The following is a 20834-nucleotide window of genomic DNA, read 5'->3' as shown; positions in this document are numbered from 1 at the left end:
TCGTGTTAATTAGTCCTTTTGATGTGTCCAGCACCTGAAGGCATAGGAAGGTTTAATTAGACGTGCTGGTAGATTTTCTCTGTGCCTAAAACAAGATGCAGGAAATCACAACAAGTTTTAGAATATCACAGATAAGAGTAAATATTGTTAGCTTTGAATTGCATGTAAATTCATGTTTTGCATCCTGATTCTAAAAACAGCTCAGACCTCAGGGGGCTCGTATAACCTGTGAGGCTGTGTCCAAAAACTGTATAAAAAAAGCACTGTTTTGTACTGAAAATCGTTCTTCTTGTTTCATCTGACCTGCTCCCTGGTACCTTCAACCAGAGTGAGCAAAAAAACATCACTTGCCTCAAAGACCTGCTTGGAAGCTTCTTTATGCCTGTGACCTACAGATTAGACCTAGCTCTAATCCGTTCCCGGCTGTTTCTGAGGTTTGGACCCAGCTTACCGGTACCACTGCTCTGCCTGCTACCCAGCAGCTCTGGCCAGGGTGATCAGCCAGGGGGGATCCGTTCACAGCACCCCTGATCCATAGGAAGAGGTGAGGAGTACCAGCCCAGGTACACCAGTAACGGGGTACACTAGCAGTGTCAGTTACCCAAAGGAGTCCAGGGTGGCAGCATTTGTAAGCCACTCCTACTGCAGTTAAAGGGCGCATTTGGGATAATGAAAGGGAATGGTGGCAAAGTGAGCCCAGCCGGTTCCCAGCAACAACAGACAGGGTGGCATAGGCAGCCCATCCTGTCACAAGATACAGTGCTTTTTTGGAATCAGACAACACAAAATCAAGATTACGGCTTTTGCAGACGATATCTTGCTTTATCTCTCCAACCTGGAAACCACCTTAGCTTTAATACAAAACAAACTAGAAATGTTTGGTTCGATATCGAGGTTTACCATTAACCCAGAAAAGTCTATCACTATGTACCTTAAACCAGGAATTACATGTCCGTTATGGGGTAGAAATACTCCCTTCCACTGGGCAAAACCTAGCTTTACATACTTGGGAGTCCAAGTAGTTAAAAATCTCTCCTCCCTATACCGGTTAAATGGCTCTAGCATGATATCAACTATAAGGAACTAGAGGGGTGGCTTCATCTCCAGCTCTCTTATCTTGGATGGGCTAACCTAATTAAGATGATTAGTTTCCCTAAACTCGTGTACTTGTTACAAAGTTTACCTCTTCTCCTCACAAAATCTGACAACAAACTTTTTTAAATTCCTTATTTAGACATTTCATATGGAATAGTAAACAATCCAGAATTAGCTTGATTAAACTTTAACAGACCAAAGTGTCTAGTGTCCTTTCTCCATCCACATGATCAAGAAGTATCTCAAGATCTTAAAGATAACCCTCTTCTATGGACCATCCCAGTATAGATGCTCCTATTGCAACTTGGCAAAGTCTACTGTTTTCCCGTTGCCAAAAGCGTCACCCGGTGATGGTGGCGGCTTGGGTTGTTAAAGCTGTTGAAAAATGGGTCACTACCCTTCATGCAGGAATTCAGTCTGGCATGGCTAGAACCTAGTTGGCTCCTCTGGCAGAGCATTTTAAAGATGCTGCTGAGTTTTTAGGGGATGCTGGTCTGGATACGGGTCAGGGGTTGTCAAAAACCTCTCCCTTAGCAGTGGCAGTTAGGCGCACACTGTGGTTAAGATCTTGGGAGGCGGATGCTGATTCCAAGAGAGCTTTGGAATCTGTCCCATATGACGGAGAGGTTTGGTTCTTCTTTGGGCAAATTCATCGCTCAGGTCACATGGGGAAGAGTACTATTCTTCAGGTAGCTGCACCAAAAGCAAAAGGGAGCCATTTTCGCTCCTTGCGGTTTGTCGGTCACTCAAGAGGTGGTTCTTCCAGAAGCCAAGCCCCGGTTACAAGGGGAGGGGGACAAAGACGCAGACATGCCTGGACAGGATGTCACCTTGCCCCTAAGGCACCAGACAAACAAGCAGCATGACTTCTTGCATTCTCCACCAGGGGCTCTGGTGGTGGGAGCGCGCCTACTGCTCTTTCAGGAGCAGTGGCTCAGGTACACCACAGACGTCTGGGTGAAAGGTATAGTGTCCAGGGGACACTTCTTGGACCTAGTGCGGGCACCTCTATGGTATTTCATGACTACACCTTTTCCCAGGGTGTCAGAGAAAAGACAGGCTTTGCAGGGGGCAGTACAGTCACTTCGGTATGCCGGGGTCATTGTTCCAGTTTTGTTGGGGCAGAGAGGTCAAGGCTTTTGCTCTCACCTTTTTCTGGTGCAAAAATCGGATCAGTCCTTCAGACCAATTCTAAACCTGAAGGACCTCAACGCCTGATTACGGGTACCCAATTTTCGGATGGAGTCCATCAGATCTGCAATAAATTCCATTAAGAAAGGCATTCTTGGATATCAAGGATACTTGCCTACACATTCCAATAAGGACAGGTCATCAAAGTCTCTTGCGGTGGGTCTGGAGCATTTTCCGTTCAGGGCTCTCCCATTCGGTTTGGCCACCGCACCGCGAGTGTTCAGACAGGTGATAGCTGCATTTACAGGGGGGTGATGATTTTACCTTACTTAGACAACCTACTGATCATGGCGGACTTGGTACCTCGGCTTCAGTCACATCTGCAGCTGACCAGGGACATTCTGCAGGAACACGGATGGGTGATCAACTACAAAAAAATCAAGTTGGATACCAACCCAATGTATGGTGTTCCTGGGATTGTTGTTTGACACAAATTGTCACAGGGTTTTTCTCCCTTCAGACAAAGTGCGGAAGATCCAGCGTAAGGTGAAAAATCTTTTCTCTCTAAATCGTTCGAGGCTGTGCAGTTTGCTCCTTTCCATTCGCGCAAGTTCCAGCAGGAGATTCTGGCAAAGTGGTTAAGGTCGGATCCCCGCTTAAAAAGGCAGGTCTTTCGGTTGTCACCGACAATACGCATGTTTCTTCTCTGGTGGCTGAGGAGGGACATCCTAACGCAGGGGCGTCCTTTCTCGGTGTGGGACTGGACCATGGTAATGACGGATGCCAGCTTGTTGGGGTGGGTTGCAATCACTCTTTACCTTAGATTGCAGGGGACTTGGATGCTGGAGAAAGCACGTTTGCCTATAAATGTTCTGGAACTAGTGGCTGTATTGAATGCTCTAGTAGTTAGTACAATCTCTTTCTCTGAACACTCTTTGGGGGACACTGCTCACCTTGGGGTATAGAAGGCGCTGTGGGAGCAATGACACTAAAAAAACTTGTCTAGCCTGCTCTCCTCCCATCTATGCCCCCTCCACCCGAAGAGCTCAGTTTATTTACTAATGAAGTCACAAGAGAGGACGAAAAAAAAACATCACAAAGCAGAACATATAACAGAACTGTCAGACCAAAAGGTGGGCGGTTGAATCCTTGATTCTCAGAAAGAAAATGTTTTCAGAGAGAGTGGTTAAAACCATGATCTAGGCGAGAAAACCGTCATCATCCACCATTTATCACCGCATTTGGAAAGCATATATGAGATATGTCTATTAAATAATGAGACTGTGATTCCACCTAGTAAACAAAACAGTCAGAACCGGTTATAACTGCATACGTAGTAACCTTGAACCGGTCTGAAGCTGCATGACAAGCTGCAACACTCTATGACGTTCAGTTGATTGTGAGTCGCCAATTAGTTCGGTTGTGTTTTCTGTAGAGTGCCGAAAAAATGCTGTTTAAAAGTTGAACAACGTGTCAATTTGAAATTTTTAGTAAAATTGCTCAAAACACCAACAGAATGTTTTCAAAAGCTTACTATGGCCTATGGGAATGACTGCCTGTCTCGTGCGCGTGTGTTTGAGTGGCACAAAAGATTTAGCGAGGGACGTGAGAATGTCGAAGATGAACGCCCTGGACGACCTTGCACTTCAAAAAATCAGTCAGATTGTACATAAAAAACCGTCGACTCAGTGTTCCTATGATAGCTGAATCCGTTAACATTGACAAAGACACCTTATGAAAAATTTTGCTTGAGGGTCTTAACATGACGAAAGTTTGTGCAAAGGCGGTCCCAAGGCTTCTCACACCGGAGCAAAAAGAACGTCGCAAGGATTGTTGTGTTGACATTCTGCAGCAACTTGACACAGATCCAAACCTGTTTCATAAAGTAATCACTTGTGATAAGACCTGGATCTTCCAGTACGATCCTGAAACCAAAAGACAGTGAATGCACTGTAAAACACAGTCATCACCAAGAATGAAAAAAGCTCGTCAAAGCAAGTCAAAATTCAAAGCAATGCTCATTGTTTTTTTTCAATATCAAGGGTGTAACGTGCACTATTATTGTTACTATGGTAATAGTGCGCACTATTACCGTTAGTACAGTAATGTTAACGCAGATTTCTGCTTGTGGCTCTCAGAGCTGCAAGGAAAACACTCTCCCTCGCTTACTCTCTCCTCCTTACAAAGAAAAACCCAACAACATGATATCTTGGGACCCGTTACTGCATTCAAGTTATTAGTCATAAGCACATGTCTAAATTAGCCATTTACAATAGATAACTGTGGCTCTTGCTTAATTGCGTTGTTTGAACACTATTTGTTATATTGTGTACTATGCAAGCCAGTTAAGGTACCGCAAATTGTCTACAGTTGTTTCTTATCTAATGTTTTATTTCTCTTGTTGTTCAAAATAAACAGATGTAAAAATAAATAAAAGCAAATACTTCTTTAACTTTTTCCTTTACATGAGCAAATATATTAAAGCAGAAATCCTGTGTTTCTTACTGTCTCTCCAGGCTTTTGCTCAAGACTGCAAGACATTTGCTTGTGTTGCCAGCACGTTACTGAAAAAAGACCCATCTATCGAAGCTGCTGTGACAAGTTCCCTGCGATCCAGTTTGCAGGATGCAGCTGGACGCTGTGTGCAGGAACTGAGTAAATACATAGACCACTATGACAAGGTTCTTGTTGACACTTCAAATAGATTACAGGACTCTAATATGTAAAGAACTGTTACTCACTACTGTTAAGTATTAGTATAATTGGGTTGTTGAGTGAACCCGATTCTATTTTTTTCTCTTATTAATGAGACTTCTGTGCCGTTGTTTCTAAGCTATTTTTCAGAACCATTATTTCACACAAATGCCCAAGACTGCTGCTATCACTCTTTATCTTTTGTTTATTAAATTTTGCTTACGTTTTCCGTATTGTCTTATGTCAACCTGTGAAATAAAAACAAAAACATTTTTTTCCCCAAGCCCTTCTGCAAAACAGAATATAGCGTTGGAGATAGAAAAAATAAAGATATACATCAAAGAAAAAACGTGGTTCATTTATATGGGGCAGGACATATTGTTGACCCCTTGCATTACCAGTTATGACGGCAGCCAGAGCCCACTAATGCAGCTTGGATGGTACTATGGAGAGGAGGTGTGTTCATGGTCAAGTCAGGTCCTGCATAGATGACGTATTCAGTATCCAGTAATTGGGGGGTGTTTATTGTTTAAGTAGGAAGGTGGTCTTCTTTTTCTTATGTTAATAATAATCGATGGTGAGCAGTCTTGCCTCCAATATGTTTTCTTTTAATAAATACAACCCTTAACTGAGCGATAACAGTTCACTCAGGGTAAGAAAACGAACAACTTTAATTTTAGTACAGAGTCCTTTTATATAGACAAACACTACTCATTATTAATTTTATTATGCTGACGTAGCTTCTCAATTTATTCTTCTCTCCATCCTGTTCTTTATGTGGTGCTATGTGTCATTCATTTTCTGACTTTTAGCTATCCTATTATTCACTTTGCATCACAAAGTCATTTTTCTTAAAATAACAAGTACATAAATTCTATTTTCCTTAAAGCAACAGTAAATGAATATTGCTACTTATCGGTTTTGTTTTTGGTAATATAGATTTTTTGTGTTAATTATTTCACAATATAAAAGTATTTACTGTACAGCTGAAACAATCTAACCAGATATCTAGGGTATAGAAAAAAAAGAAATCCTAATCAAAGGTAATGGAAAGGGATCTATCATACAGACCAAATATATAGCATGAGTTTAGATTAGACATAACATAGGTATTATTTCACCCTTCACTATTTACTTAGTAAATCTTTAATTGTTGTTTCTGCTGAGCTATATTACGTTAAAACATCACAAGGGTTGTGAATATAAGTTACCACTTGCTCTTATCCATGGTTCTATATATCCCAATAGAAGGAAGAATATACATATATAAAATATGCTGGTCCAGTACGCAAACATTACACAAATGCAGAAACTACAGTTACCGACTAGCCTTGGGCTTCCAGTAAAAAAAATCAAAAAAAAATCCAAGTGCCAACCGTATGTGAACACTCTTATAAAAAAAACTATTAATTTGCTCATGTTTTTACATGCACTATAGCTGCAGTTATTTTCCTCTACAATAGGAAGACAACAAATGTGGGGTAGAAATCAGGATCAGGCTAGACAGCTAGGGTTGGTTTTCACTAGTAACAGGGAAACATGAGATCCCCCTGACATAGTGCAAACTGCCCAGGTGGGAAAATCCATAGTGGAGGAGCACAAAAAATCAGGATATTCCTCCCTTAAATTACCAGCACCAGGGGAGGGCTGGCAAATTTCAGCCCAGGCTGCAAGACTCCACTCAGTAGCATATTTTAACGAACAAAAATGGTGGTGTCCCAGCCCAAGGTAGCCCATTATGGGACCAGCCCAGGGGGCAGATGCCCCCCTGTCCCCCAGCCCAGCCTGTCCCTGACCAGCATCACACTAAAAAGTACGGAGTCTCTTCCCAACACCCTTGGATCGGAATATTAGGGGGGTATTCAATTGTTAGCGAGATCCCCGGAAAACGAGCGCTCGAAAAATATTAGCGTTAATACGGTAATTACTCGCTGAATTTCATAGCTGCGAGATGAAATTCAGCGAGTAAACTACCGCATTAACGGTATTTACGCGCATATTACCATATTAACGGTAATATTTTTCGAGCGCTCGTTTTTCCGGGGATCTCGCTAACAATTGAATACCCCCTTAGAGTGGTAACTTTGTTACCTCATTGGCTCCAGTACAATGTTAAGACTCCTGCTCACAAACAGTATTAAAAATTAAATAGAACACAAACACTTAGAAAAATAAATACATTTTTTGTAAATAAAGCAAATACCCTGGTTTAATCCAAAGCAAGATCATTTTGTAATCTACTGGGATAAAAACATTCAACAAAGGACACTGCAGAAGGGGTGAAGAATGAATTGACTGGGAGTGTCAGTTGCCACTCGCCTAAGTGGTTTTTCATGTAAGTCACTTGTGACAGGCAGTGAAGGGTTCAGGATCTCTGTTTTTGTTTCCCCACATATTTAATACATTTCAGCTGATTTGTGATCGAATCACAATTACCTGTGCTGTGCAGCTCTAATCATGTCCATGGTGCATTTCTTCCAATGGTGTTTTAACATGTAGTGCACAATCCCATAGACGTGAATGGAAAAGTACATAGTAATGCTGCTTAATCTGCCTGTGTTAACCCCTAAAGCAGTGGATCCCAAATTTTCGCAGTTCGAGGCACCCTTAGGTTTGCCATAATTTTATCAAGGCACCCCTAAGCCAAAATAAGTACCAAGTAGTCCCCAGCCTTGCTTACCACTGGCCCTGGCACCCCTATGAGATCGAGGTGGTACCCCAGTGAGCCACTGCCCTAAAGGGTATATACACAATAAACTCAAATAGAAATTGATGGAAATTTTTGAAAATGTGATCACCTGCTTTGAATGCACTGCAACGATGCAAGAAGCATTTTAAAATAAAACGCAACACAAATAAATGAAAACGCAAGTATGATGGCAAATGGCTATGGACATAGATTGGATTTTAAAAACACAGTTCAGAATTTTGTCTCTTGCATTTTTTTACAATTATTTAGCTGTCATCATCCCTGCTCACACACTGTCACCCTTCGTCCAAAGAATTGGTTTCCTATGTTGCCTTTCAATCTCCCTCCCTCTGTTTTCAAACTAGGGCTCTAATTGCTAATGTACCTAGAGTTCCAATCATCTCTGTTTTTGGGGCAGAGTGGCGTCAAAAATAGAGCAGAGCTGACCACTGCCATGTCTGAGGTAAGGGAGAGAGGTGCATATGACTTATGGTGACGATAATCTCATATCATATATGCACACTGTAACTTCTCTGGGCACACCCATGGCAAAATGGCAGAAAATATTGAGGAATTAGGAGCGATGTGCTGTAATTTCTTCCATATTTGCCTTCATACATAGACCCCGTATGTCCACTTGTTCTTCAAATCCTTTTTGTTTAACAGTCTACCCTCATTAAAGCAATCTCAACAGTGTAGATTACAACAGAGAAATAATTTTCTGTATAAAACCCCAAAGTGCTTCAGAAACTCCTATTTCCATTTGATAAGATAAAATTAATGAATATTCTCATTAAATGCTTTTTACTGAAGCATTATATGTTAATTCCCCACACAGTGTGACAACTATTTACACGAAAGAGACAGCAATTGATGCTTCTGTGTTAAACACTCAGGTGTTTTCATCTGTAATTCTATTTCCTCTAAATCAGGTGGTTATAACTTTTCATTCACAACTTCTTTCCTACCTCAACAGGAATAACTTCTCGTTTTGCACTTAAACACACATATTTAACCACAAAACATATTTCCATACTTAGGCATCTTGTCCTGTTGTCAAAGGATGGTCTTGGTGCTGAAAACTATAAGATCCATAACACTACTCCGAAAATACAGAAGTGGAGGCAAAGACTAAAGTTTATTGACATTACATAAATGAACATTAACAATAAATGGCTAACAGGGCAGAGGAAAGCAGGATAGCAAAATAATGAACTATTGAGGTGTGTAATGACAGCTTGACCTAGTGGAAGGGTAACCACTAATAGAACAACCTTTGTTTTGCTCAGTGCTGTAAGGTTATTGAATAATAATATCTTTAGTACACTAATAACTAATGTCATATGTAACATGCATGCAAGTTCCAATGCTGATTAGCATACACATAGCCAATTAACGATGGAGATTACTTCAGAATACCATCGCTGCATCCAAAGAATGGTCACCCATAGGTGGGCAGTCTGGCGGCCTCAGGCCTCATAAACCTCTACCCAGAGCATATTAACATATTTTTATGAGTTTGATTTCAGGGGAGGGGAGTGTAACAGTAAGCATATGATCTTTGCAGTGAATGCATACAGTAACAACCACAATTACACTCCAAAAACATAGTGGTAGGTTAATTGGCTGCTAGCAAATTGACCCTAGTCTGTGTATCTGTCTGTGTGTGTGTATGTTAGGGAATTTAGACTGTAAGTCCCAATGGGGCAAGGACTGATGTGAGTGAGTTCTCTGTACAGCGCTGCGGAATTAGTGGCGCTATATAAATAAATGGTGATGATGTCTCATACAGATGGTGAGAGATGAGGAGAGGATAGATAAATTTGTGTATCATCCGCATAGAGATGATACTGAAATCCAAAGAAGCTTATTAGCTTTCCAAGAGAAGTGGTGTAGATAGAATAGCAGAGGACCTAGGACTGAGCCTTGTGGTACTCCAACTGATAAAGGAAGCGGAGCGGAGGTGGATCCAGAGACATTAACACTGAAAGAGCCATTAGATAGGTAGGATGAGAAACAGGATAGGAGAGCATCTTGAAGACCTAGGGATTGCATTGTTTATATGAGGAGAGGCCGGTCAACAGTATCAAATTCAGCAGTGAGATCCAGGAGAATTAGAAGAGAGTAATGGCCTTTCGTTTTAGCTGTGATCAAATCATTGACAACCTTAGTCACAATCCACAATGTGTATGCAGATCAGCCTAAATTTAAGACTCTGACACTAGCCGCTAAACACTTCCTTAAATACCATCATGGGAACCCTGACGGACTTGCAGCCTTTGGGATAAGTACTATCATACCAGATATATGAGGAAAAGATATCGATAAGTCGTTATTGAAAAAAGAATCACATGATCTTTTTAATGGACTGTGTGGCACTGAGAAAGGTCTGTATTAGAATGTCAATTACTCTGTCTTCTTATAAGCAGCTAGCGATTCAGTTGATATGTGCTCCAATAATTGAATAATCCCTTTATGAATCTCTGTATTTTGGGGTTAACTCAAAAATGTAAACCATTCATGCTAAAAAAAAGTCTTTTAGCCCTATATATACTCTAAACTTATATGTAATGCCGTTCACCTTAATATGAAGAGAATGTTCCATCAATAAATGGAATCATTCTTTAACCATCATCATCATCATCATCATCTATTTATATACTAATTCTGCAGCGCTGTACAGAGAACTCACATCAGTCCCTGTCCCATTGGAGCTTACAGTCTAATTTCCCTAACATACACAAAGAGACTAGAGACAATTTCATAGCAGCCAATTAACCTACCAGTATGTTTTTGGAGTGTAGAAGGAAACTGGAGCAAACCCATGCAAACATGGGAAGAACATACAAACTCCACACAAATAAGGCCATGGTTGGGAAACTAACTCATGACCCTAGTGCTGTGAGGCAGAAGTGCTAACCACTGAGCCACTATCCTGCCCATAACCATGGGATTAGGTTTTGTTTTCCCTATCACTGTAAACTATTTTCAGTTTACACATTATCTTTTAATGTATCAAGACAACATTATCATTTGTACATATCTAGGGCAATATTTAAGTTTTATATCAGTTATACAAATGTAGTTGAATATTTACTAGATTGGTTTTCTTTACCTTTAAAATTGATATCACTCAGTGGTGTATTATTAGGAATTAGTTATGTGATTAATCTGTTCCCCTTTTCACATTCACATAATTTTAAAGATGCTGTATTAAGCAATATGGATATATCAAACACACTCCTAAGGTAATTTGTAACCTAACTTCCATCTACACTTCATTTTTCACGTACTGGTCATTTACAGCACATCACTCCTTTTTATAAGAGCATGTTATGCACATTAGGTATGATTCACATTTGGTTTGGACAGTTTCATTCAATTTTGTATTGAGTCTTAAGGGCAAATGCAGGATTGTCTTGTTTGGATCCTGGAATATTGGGGCCCCATTTGGAAAACAGAGAGATAAATAAAATGTGGAATGTCCAGCAGTGAGTGAGCCCATTTAGGCCTCTCTCCGAAACCAAACTTGATGTTAAATCAATAGCATCTACATTTTATAATTAGGCCTTCCTGACTGAAATCAGCCTGACATTAAATTAAGAGCATTCATATTTAATAAATATACCTTTTTCCTCCCTACCATCCCCAATATTAAATTAATAGCATTCACATTTAATAACTAGAGCTATTTCCCCCCACTTAACCCCATCATTAAAGTAATGGCATTCAGAATTAATAGATCTATTTCCCTCTAACATGCCCATGAAATTAAATTAATGGTACTCAACAGCCTCAATATTAAATAATTTCATTATTAACCCTATTTCCCTCAAATTGCCCCAATGTTAATTAATTGGTATTTCCCACACACTATTAAATGATTATCACCCACCCTCACCATTATAGTAATATCCTGCCTCCACCCCTATTATATTAAGAGCTTTCCATCCACACTTACTTTCTACCACCCAGCTCTGTAAATTTCAGACTCTTCTGTCTGCTTTCCAATTTCCTGCACACTTCACTATGACATGCTGCCCATCCCACGAAAGAAGGGGGCTGAACACATACTGTAGACCAGTGGGGCAGAATGGATCTGTAGATCCATGGCACTAAAGTGCTGGTCCTGAAGGAAGGGCCAGTTGGTTTACGAGTCTTGGACGGAGGGGTTTTCTGGGCAATGGGAACCAATCCCCCCAAGTGCCTGAGTCTCTAAACACTTGGAACCTAATCATTATTATAGTAGTACACTTTATAACATTAGCACTTTATTAACATACAACATCATCACAGATCACTAATTAACACACAATAATTATCATTTAGTAGATATTTATGTATATAAAATTGGCAATTAAATGTGATTTTTCCGTATCACATTGGATACATAATCAGTATGTAAATGAGATTTATTAAATTATAATTTTTTGTTTTGTTACTAATGATTGTTAAATACACTGGGCAACATTGCTGTTCATAAACCAGTGTAGGAACTAAGATCGGACTCTTTCCCTATTGACGTTTCATTAAATGATTGGATCAGGTCACCTAAAATGTTGCAGACAACCCAACAATCGGGTTAGCCCTGTTAGTTTAAAGTTTGGCAGTGCGTTACCGCATATTATTCATCAGACATGAGAATTTGAATGTCTCAGACTGGATAGGATGCCCTCACAATTTATCCACTACCATATGGTATTAGGAGGCAGCAACGCATGCTATAAAAGTATCAATCCAGCATAAAGTCTCTAAATTACAGCATAAGACAGCAATATATTTCATTGTATAAGAGTTTTCTGTACTTATAAAAAATTAGACAAGACACTTGAAGAATATATGCTCTAGTCAACAGTATCAGAAGGCACTCTTTTATTTTTTTCTAACAAAATGATATGGGGTCATAAAGATCTATCGCAGACAGAATACAATGTTACAACTTATTTTAATATTCTGAAACCTGCAGATTATTGCATACAATATCAGAGCCCTAAATTGATAATATCAGAGCACTATTGAAACTAATAAACGATTAACTTATCATACATTGCTCATCTCTATAAGAAGTCTGGTTTACTACATTGATTAATTGAGACTAATCCAGTTGTGTATTCTAGCAGTATTAAATTCTTACAGTCTTATTGTTGAGAGAAATAAAATATAGTATAATGGTATAATAGTAAAAAATAACATTATTGTATAATGCTGGTATATTATACCATGATCCTGCAGAATTAGAATCAGGTACTCCCTTAATTAAAGTATATTCTATCTCTCTATCTTTATGATTGGACAGAACCATACCTAGTGAGAATTTAGAAAGGTATTCAAATTATCTATTTGCCATTACTCAGAAGGCAAAAGGAAGTATTCATCTTCCAGTTTCTCAGTGCATTAGGAGTGGTAAAGTGACACAGAGGAGTATATTTACTAAACTGCGGGTTGGAAAAAGTGGTATCTGTCATTTTGTAGATGTAACACCACCTAGAGGCGTTTTAGTAAACTCTGCACCCAATGAATACAGGACAAGTCACCTAGACGGCAAGTTAGGTGTTCGTGAAACGTTACACAAGCTGGTTGCTATGGTAATAACCCAGCCCAGTCTGCTAGAGACAGAGTGAGTGGAAGGAGGGGCTGTCAGCAAAGGCGGAGAGAGACACCCAAGAGTCAGACAGATAGACACAAGACCAGCAGAGATGATGTGAAAGCTGGGGACCTTGGACAGTGGAGGTGAGTGTTCCAGGGTCCTCCGGCATTGCCCAGGAGCGGGTGAGTGCAGGCTGCTGCCTATAGACTATCACTACTGTGCGCTAAGCAAGAGTGTGGGAGCCCATAAGGGGAAGGACCCCAAAAGAGAAATGGGGATTGCTGCATGCAGTAGTGTGGCTGCATATACAGAGAGGAGGAGTCCCTAATCCCATAGAGGGGGGAGAACCCCATATCACAAAAGAGAACCCCCAGAAAGAGAGGAAGACAATTGCATGGAAGAGTTCCTGGAGTGAGGGTGACTACAAGAGGCATGGTAGCTGAAGTGTCAGAGCCAGGAGCTGAGAGTACACAGAGAAGTGTCAGAGTCCAAAAGAGAAATCATCGCCGCAGAGATGGAGTGATCTGCAGTTGAGAGTTACACAGCGTGTGTCAGAATTGCACCGCGGAGAAGCTGCCTGCCTGTTAGCATCCATGTGAATGCCCCTGCAGAGAAGGGGGGAACTGCAGTGAAGTATGGAATACTGGAGTGTAAGAGACATGTGACACCAATAACCATCAGCTAGCCAGGGCTGGAGAAGGAGGTGCACTGTCTATCCTTTGCACCCCACACTACACACAGTGACGGGTTACATGGAATATACTAAATAAATGATAACTAGAATTTGATTGGTTGCTATAGGCAAGATCTCCACTTTTTCAAACTCGCAGTTTAGTAAATATAGCCCCAAACACTTATTAGTATTCTGAACTAACATTATGACATGGTTACTAATAGTTTAAAATAATTATCTGCAGGGAATTGGACTGACTGTAATGAACGCTATCATTCAGTATTGTTTAAATATTTATACCAACAGATTCATTTAAATCCCGAACATTAATCTGATAGTACATAACTGCAATGAACATTCTAAAACATTTGGCTATTGATTTTTTGAAGGTGTTATACAATAGAGCCTAACTATTCTAGAATACAAAGTGTGTGGAACAATAAACATAATATTCTTAAATTGGAGACGTCTATGTTTGTTGCTGTATAAAAAAAGAGTAAATGACATTTACATAATCATCCTGATCATCTTTGTAAACTTATATTTCAGTTGATGGTAACCGTTGAATCTATTTACTAATTTAAATCACATTAAATCCTCTTTCCTCAGTTATATATCTATGTTTTAATATTTCACTTTTTTAGGAGTTGTTACACTGGTTTTTAATGGTTTCTAATCATGATTAAGATATTCACAATGTATTAGTTTTCCTAAGTGTACATTAATTAGTAACAATCATGTTTTTGGCTCTACCTACAACTAATACTAGATATAAATAGAGAAACTAAGGTGGACCACATTCGGGGTGAGGTTGAAAAAACAAAAAGTCATCTTAAAGCTTTGAAAAGTGTTCCAGTTTTAAAGATAGGGATAGTAAAGTAAATAAGAAAGTTGAAGTCTTTGAAACCTTTTGGTTTGGAAACTAAATAGGGATAAGGAGGAATATGATAATGAACAGGTACACACATTTAATATTAGATTTAGGATAACACATGTAGGTTTGGAGAAAAGACAACAGTACCAACAGACAGGTAATTTTAGAAGTAGAGACAGAATAAGTAGGGGAAAGGGGGAGAAGAGAAGGGAAAAACAAGATTTTTTGTGAAGAGTTAAAAAGGAAAAAGAGCAGAAAAGGGGATCTTTGAGGAAAGGCATGCATGAGAACATATGAGAAGATCTGAATGATGAAAAAGCCCAGAAACATTATGAAAGAAATGGGGTGATAGCAAAAGAGAAAAATGTGATAATTCCCAATTCATGATATCTCATTTTTTAGGAAACGGGTGTCGCCACTATCGCCTGCCCTAACGAAATGGGTGGCCAACCAATTGGATCCTAAGAGACACAAAATATCCATTGATACGGCAAAGAGCTACTTTACCTTTTATATCATCATCATCATCAACATTTATTTATATAGCGCCAGCAAATTCCGTAGCGCTTTACAATTGGGAACAAACATAAATAAGACAATACTGGGTAATACATACAGACAGAGAGGTAAGAGAACCCTGCTCGAAAGCTTACAATCTATAGGACAATGGGAGTTAGAAACACAAGGGCATGTGCTACATCATATTGCACAATGGACCAGCCAGACTGCAAAGGTAAAAGTACTGAGTGGGCTATGTGTGTTGCAATGTTGGTCAGAGGGTTGTTGTCTTGCGTTAGCAGTGTAGAGGATGGTAATAGGGTAATCTAGGGATGGTAATAGGGTAATCTAGGGAAATTAAGATATATATGTGTATATACATATACATATATATATATGTGTATATACATATACACTGTATGAACATCTGCATACATAACCCACACACGTACAATGAAAATATAACATCATCTATATCTTGCTAAGTGAAAAATAAGATATCCAACATCGACAAAATGTTCAGAATAATAATCAACTTGGCTCTTACCTTGCTGATGTGTCCGGCGGAGGAGGGTTTAAAGGGTACTTACAGTCTCTTCACAGTAGCTCACTCTGCTTCTGTATCCACAATCGCTGTGGAGGGAGCTGTTGAAGTGGGGATAAAAAAAAGTCATAAATAGCCAATATGACCCTCAGACCTCTTCACATTCAAACCAGACCTCACCATATGCCCCTTACAAACACATGAGCCTCTCTACATGTCATGAGATCTACCCACATTCCCCATACATGCCATCAGCGTCTCCACATGCCCCATACATGCAAATCAGCCTCACCACATGCCACATACATGCCAATCAGCCGCACCACTTGCCCCATGCAGGCCAATCAAACCTCCACACATTCCAACAGATATTCCCAAATGCAATCAGTCTCTCACATGCCCCTTACTTACATGTCACACCTCTCACACAGACACTGGATCCCACACAGAGGAAGGAGGGAGAGTAGACTACACACTCTCCTCCTCCTTCCCTGATTGGATGGCCTGTCATAATGTGACCTCCCTGCGTTATGCAGAGGTCACATGATGCAGCTGCTGTCAGTCAGCCAAGCTGTCAGATCTGAGGCTGTCGGTACCTGGATCACTGCTGACAGCCACAGAGTATCACCGAGCTGGCCAGAAGCCTCAATTTTAAAGTCAAATAGCCACAGGTTGCCCACCCCTGCTGTAGATGATCCCTCAACAATAGATAAAATAATTAGAATGTTAACTTCCATACTATTACTTTTCTGCTGGGTCATATTATGTTATCATATGTTCCTGCATACTATGTTTGTTATATAAAAACTGGTCTAATTGTAACGAATAGGTTACATTTGCACATAACTTATGTTTACATAGGAAGAATTTTGTGTTTTTGCCACCTCTGAGAAAGGTCTTCTCACTCTATTTCATACTTATCCTGTAAAGACAACTAGAGTGAAGTTACATTTACACTAGTTGCATTTTATGCAAACTTTGCTAACTGCTTGTTTTCTTGTAAGACTTCCTCATAATGGGCCTGATTCATTAAAGAAAGTAAAGCAAAAAAAGAAGAAGAGCAAATTTGCACCTTGGCAAAAACATGATGCATTGAAAGAGGAGTTAAATTTAAATGAGGGGACAGATTTATAGTTGGGGTAGGGCATGTCCTAGATCAACTTTAAATTTCAGTGTAAAAATAAAGCTATCAAGTATTTGTGCTACATGAAAAATCAACCAGTATTTTCCTTATGTGCAAAATAATAAACTAAATTGCAACTTGGTTTATCCAGGATCAAATTTACTACTTTTTTTTTGCTTTGCTTTTCTTAATGAATCAGGCCCAATGTGTCTAATCCATTACTTATGTCTGCTATAATTGAATGTATAATCATTCTCACACCATCTTAATGTGACACTTTAATTTCTTGTAGATGACCTAATTATCCTATCATTTAAGCCTCTCCGGAATAAAAAAATATTTAGATAAGAATTCTACTAGCAAAATGAGCAATACAAGGCATGCCCAATTTAAAACCCAATTGCAAAAACAAAACGCTCCCTCCCCTGCAGCTCCCTCTTTGTTACCAGTGGATACTGAAAGCCCAATGGTGATTAAATTACTGTCTACTTCCTCTGCTGCAGAAACAAAGGAACGAGAGAGTGCGTTCGTTTTTTTTATTTCTCGAGCATGGCCTAAAAGTTATGATCATATTGAAGAAGGAAAAAAATAATGACCATCTGGCCTGACGGGGATTTAAACAAGATGTGGATTGTAGATATAGAAGATTCTTGCGATCCGTGTATATCGTTATAAGAAACTTGGCTCCCTTCAAGTGATGTCTCCATTCCTCCAGAGCTAATTTGATGGCAAGGAGTTCCATGTCCCTAATACCATAATTATTTTCCGCAGCGGATAATCTTCGGGAAAAGAAGCCGTAAGGATAAAATTTCCCAGAGCAGTTCTTTTGTGATAATATAGCTCGAACTCCAACAGAAGATGCAACTACCTGAAGGAAAAAAGGAAAGGTGGGATCAGGCTGATGTAGGATAGGGGCAGAGGTGAAGGCTCTCTTTAGGGAAGTAAACGCTTCCACAGCTTCATGTGGCCAGAGTTTCGCATTCGTGGACTTCTTGGTCAAAGCGGTAATGGGTGCCACCAAAGAAGTGAACCCCACAAATCGCTGGACCGCCTTAAGTCCCATTGGCTGAGGCCACTCCAAGACTGCCTTCAGTTTCTCGGGATCCATGAGCAGACCAAAACCCGAAACCACATAACCTAGAAAGGGTAGACAATCCTTTTCAAAAACACATATATCCAGATTGCAGTATAGGTGATGCTGGCGTAATCGGTCAAGTACTAAGGAAACATGTTTACGATGAGAAATGATATCGGGAGAGAATATCAGAATATCATTCAGGTAAATTAGCACAAAAAGATAAAGGATATCCGGAAAAAATTTATTGATAAAATTTTGAAACACTGCTTTGGGCGTTACACAGCCCAAAGGGCATAACCAAGTACTTGAAATGTCCATCATGAGTGTTAAATGCTGTCTTCCATTCACTTCCCTGCTTGATACGAATTAAGTTGTAGGCACCTCTGAGGTCCAGTTTGGAGAAGACAGAAGCCCCCTTAATTCTGTCAAACAGCTTAGAAATCAAAGGCAAAGGATATTTGTTCTTCAGTTATGACGTTACGACCCCGGTAGTCTATACAGGGGCAAAGTCCACCATCTTTCTTTTTAACGAAGAAGAAGCCGGCCCCCGCAGGTGAGGTGGATCTCCTAATAAAGCCCCGCTTAAAATTCTCTTCAATATAAACAGACATGGAGTTCGACTCAGGTAGGGACAGCGGATAAACCCGCCCTCTAGGCGGCAATTTCTCCAGCAGGAGTTCAATACAGCAGTCCCAAGGTCTGTGGGGAGGTAACTTGGAAGCCTCTTTCTCACAAAATACATTCGAAAAAGAATGATAGTGGGGAGGAATGACAGAAGATGTCTAAGATGGAAAAGTGCTATCTTCTAGGAGCCTCCTTATCTTAGGAAGACATCGAGAATGGCAAGCAGGCCCCCCAGGCAAGGACTTTGGCCAATCCAAAGTGGCGGAGTGAAGTCCGAGCCGGGGAAGGCCGAGTACCAAAGGATTAATAGCCTCAGGAATAACTAGCAACAAAATGGTCTCAGTATGCAAAGCTCCAATACAAAGGGAAAGATTAACGGTATGCTTCTTAACGGTTCCTCCTATTATTCAGCTCCTGTCTATTGCCGTGATGGCAATGGGAGGATCCAAGGGTAGAGTAGGTAAGGATAATTTACAAACGGTAACAAAGCTTATGAAATTCCCTGCTGCCTCAGAATCGATGAGTGCAGGGAGGGAGAGCTGTTTATCAGCAAATAGTAGAAGGACCTGAACAGAGAAGCTGGAATCAACTGGAGAAGAAATGAAAGCACCTAACCTGACCTCTCCATAGTCGGTTAGGCTTGGTCGTTTCCCAGTCGTTTGAGACAATTACTCAGCAGGTGTCCTGTTTCCCCGCAGTACAGGCATAAACAATTCTTGAATCGCCTCTCCATCTCCTCCTGAGAAAGACGAGCTCTTCCTAATTGCATGGGTTCTTCTTATGGTGCCACAGGACTTTGAAAACGAGGAGCCAGATGAAACCCAGGATGGCGGGACACCTACTTCTCCTGGGTACGTTCACGGAAACGAATATCTATCTGATTGCACAGTGAAATCAATGCATCCAAAGAGGTAAGGAAGTTCACAACCCGCTAATTCGTCTTTGATGCGCTCGGACAATCCTTGCCAGACGGTGTCCACAAGGGTCTCGTTGTTCCAACGAAGTTCAGCCGCCAGGGTGCGAAATTGGAGAGCGTACTGACCTAGAGGAAGAGTGCCCTGGCGAAGGTGTAGAATTCCAGAAGCTGCGCTGGATATCCGTCCTGGTTCATCGAAAATACTCCTGAAGATCTCCAGGAAGGAGGCACAGTTATGTAATGTATTATTATTATTAATTTTTATTTATAGGGCGCCACTAGTCCATAGCGCCGTACAGGGACAAACAAAGTTACAATACAAGGTGAGACAGCAAAGTACAGTAAACAATAAGCACAGTAACTCGGTGAGCTCAAAGCACAGCTAGAAGGGCGGGGGAGGGGAGAGGGGAAGGTCCTGCATACGGCTGAGCCCGGGAGGGAGGGCCCGGATGACAGGGAAACCCCCAGAGGGGAGAGGAAGGAGCGAGAGGGGACGGGGGGGAAGAGGGTCCTCGAGGAGGAGGGCTAGGTAGCTGGAGAGCCGAGTTAAGAGTGGTGAGGACAGGAGGAGAGATGACCCTGCTCAAAGGAGCGTACAATCTAAGGGGTGGGGTAGACAGACAGAGAGACACGGGGGAGAGAGGGAGAGATAAGGATAAGGGAAGGGGAATGAAGGGGAAGAGATAGAAGAAAAGGTAGGAAATTAAGTGGGAGACTGGAAGGCTTTAAGAAAAAGGTGGGTTTTTAGAGCCCGTTTGAAACTGGACAGATTAGGGGAAGTTCTTATAGAGGGAGGGAGCTTGTTCCAGTGGAGGGGGGCAGCGCGGGCGAAGTCTTGGATACGCGCATGGGAGGAAGTGATCAGGGGGGAAGAGAGGCGACGGTCATTGGCAGATCGGAGAGGGCGGGATGGAGCATGAATATAGAAGAGGGTGGAAATGTAGGGTCATTACATTCCCATAAGGGAGATACCCAAGCTAGGGCTTGACCAGACAATAAGGAGATGATGTAGGCCACTTTAGTTTTCTCCGTAGGAAAGTTCCCAGGCTGTAGTTCGAATTGGATGGCACACTGATTTAAAAAACCACGGCAGGCTTTAGGATCCCCATCAAATTTGGGAGGATTAGGGATGCGAAGCTGAGAAGCTGCCGGCACAAGTGCCACAGAACTATCCTGGGAGGAGACAGATTGAGGAGGGGAGAGTGGAGGAGGTGGTGCGGCCGCCTGAGCTGAAAGAGTATTCTGAAGGGTATCCAGACGAGCAGACATACTCTGGAGGCACTGTAGCAATTGGGTCTGATTCTTTTC

General features: G+C 40.9%; 1 protein-coding gene across 6 annotated transcripts in view; it reads left to right on the top strand.

Moving 5' to 3' along the window:
* The window catches only part of LOC142138903 (uncharacterized), a 73042-nt gene extending 67839 nt beyond the window's left edge, over window positions 1-5203 (top strand). For all 6 annotated transcript variants that reach the window (XM_075196003.1, XM_075195999.1, XM_075196004.1 and 3 more), the window contains one exon: window positions 4743-5203. In XM_075196003.1, coding sequence (XP_075052104.1) covers window positions 4743-4952 — 210 coding nt within the window. In that variant the 3' untranslated portion in view covers window positions 4953-5203. The remainder of the gene's footprint in view (window positions 1-4742) is intronic.
* Window positions 5204-20834: the final 15631 nt, after the last annotated feature.

Source organism: Mixophyes fleayi, chromosome 2, assembly GCF_038048845.1.
Source record: "Mixophyes fleayi isolate aMixFle1 chromosome 2, aMixFle1.hap1, whole genome shotgun sequence".
In the NCBI taxonomy this organism is placed as follows: Eukaryota; Metazoa; Chordata; class Amphibia; order Anura; family Limnodynastidae; genus Mixophyes; species Mixophyes fleayi.
This window is presented reverse-complemented; position numbering and strand designations above follow the sequence as displayed.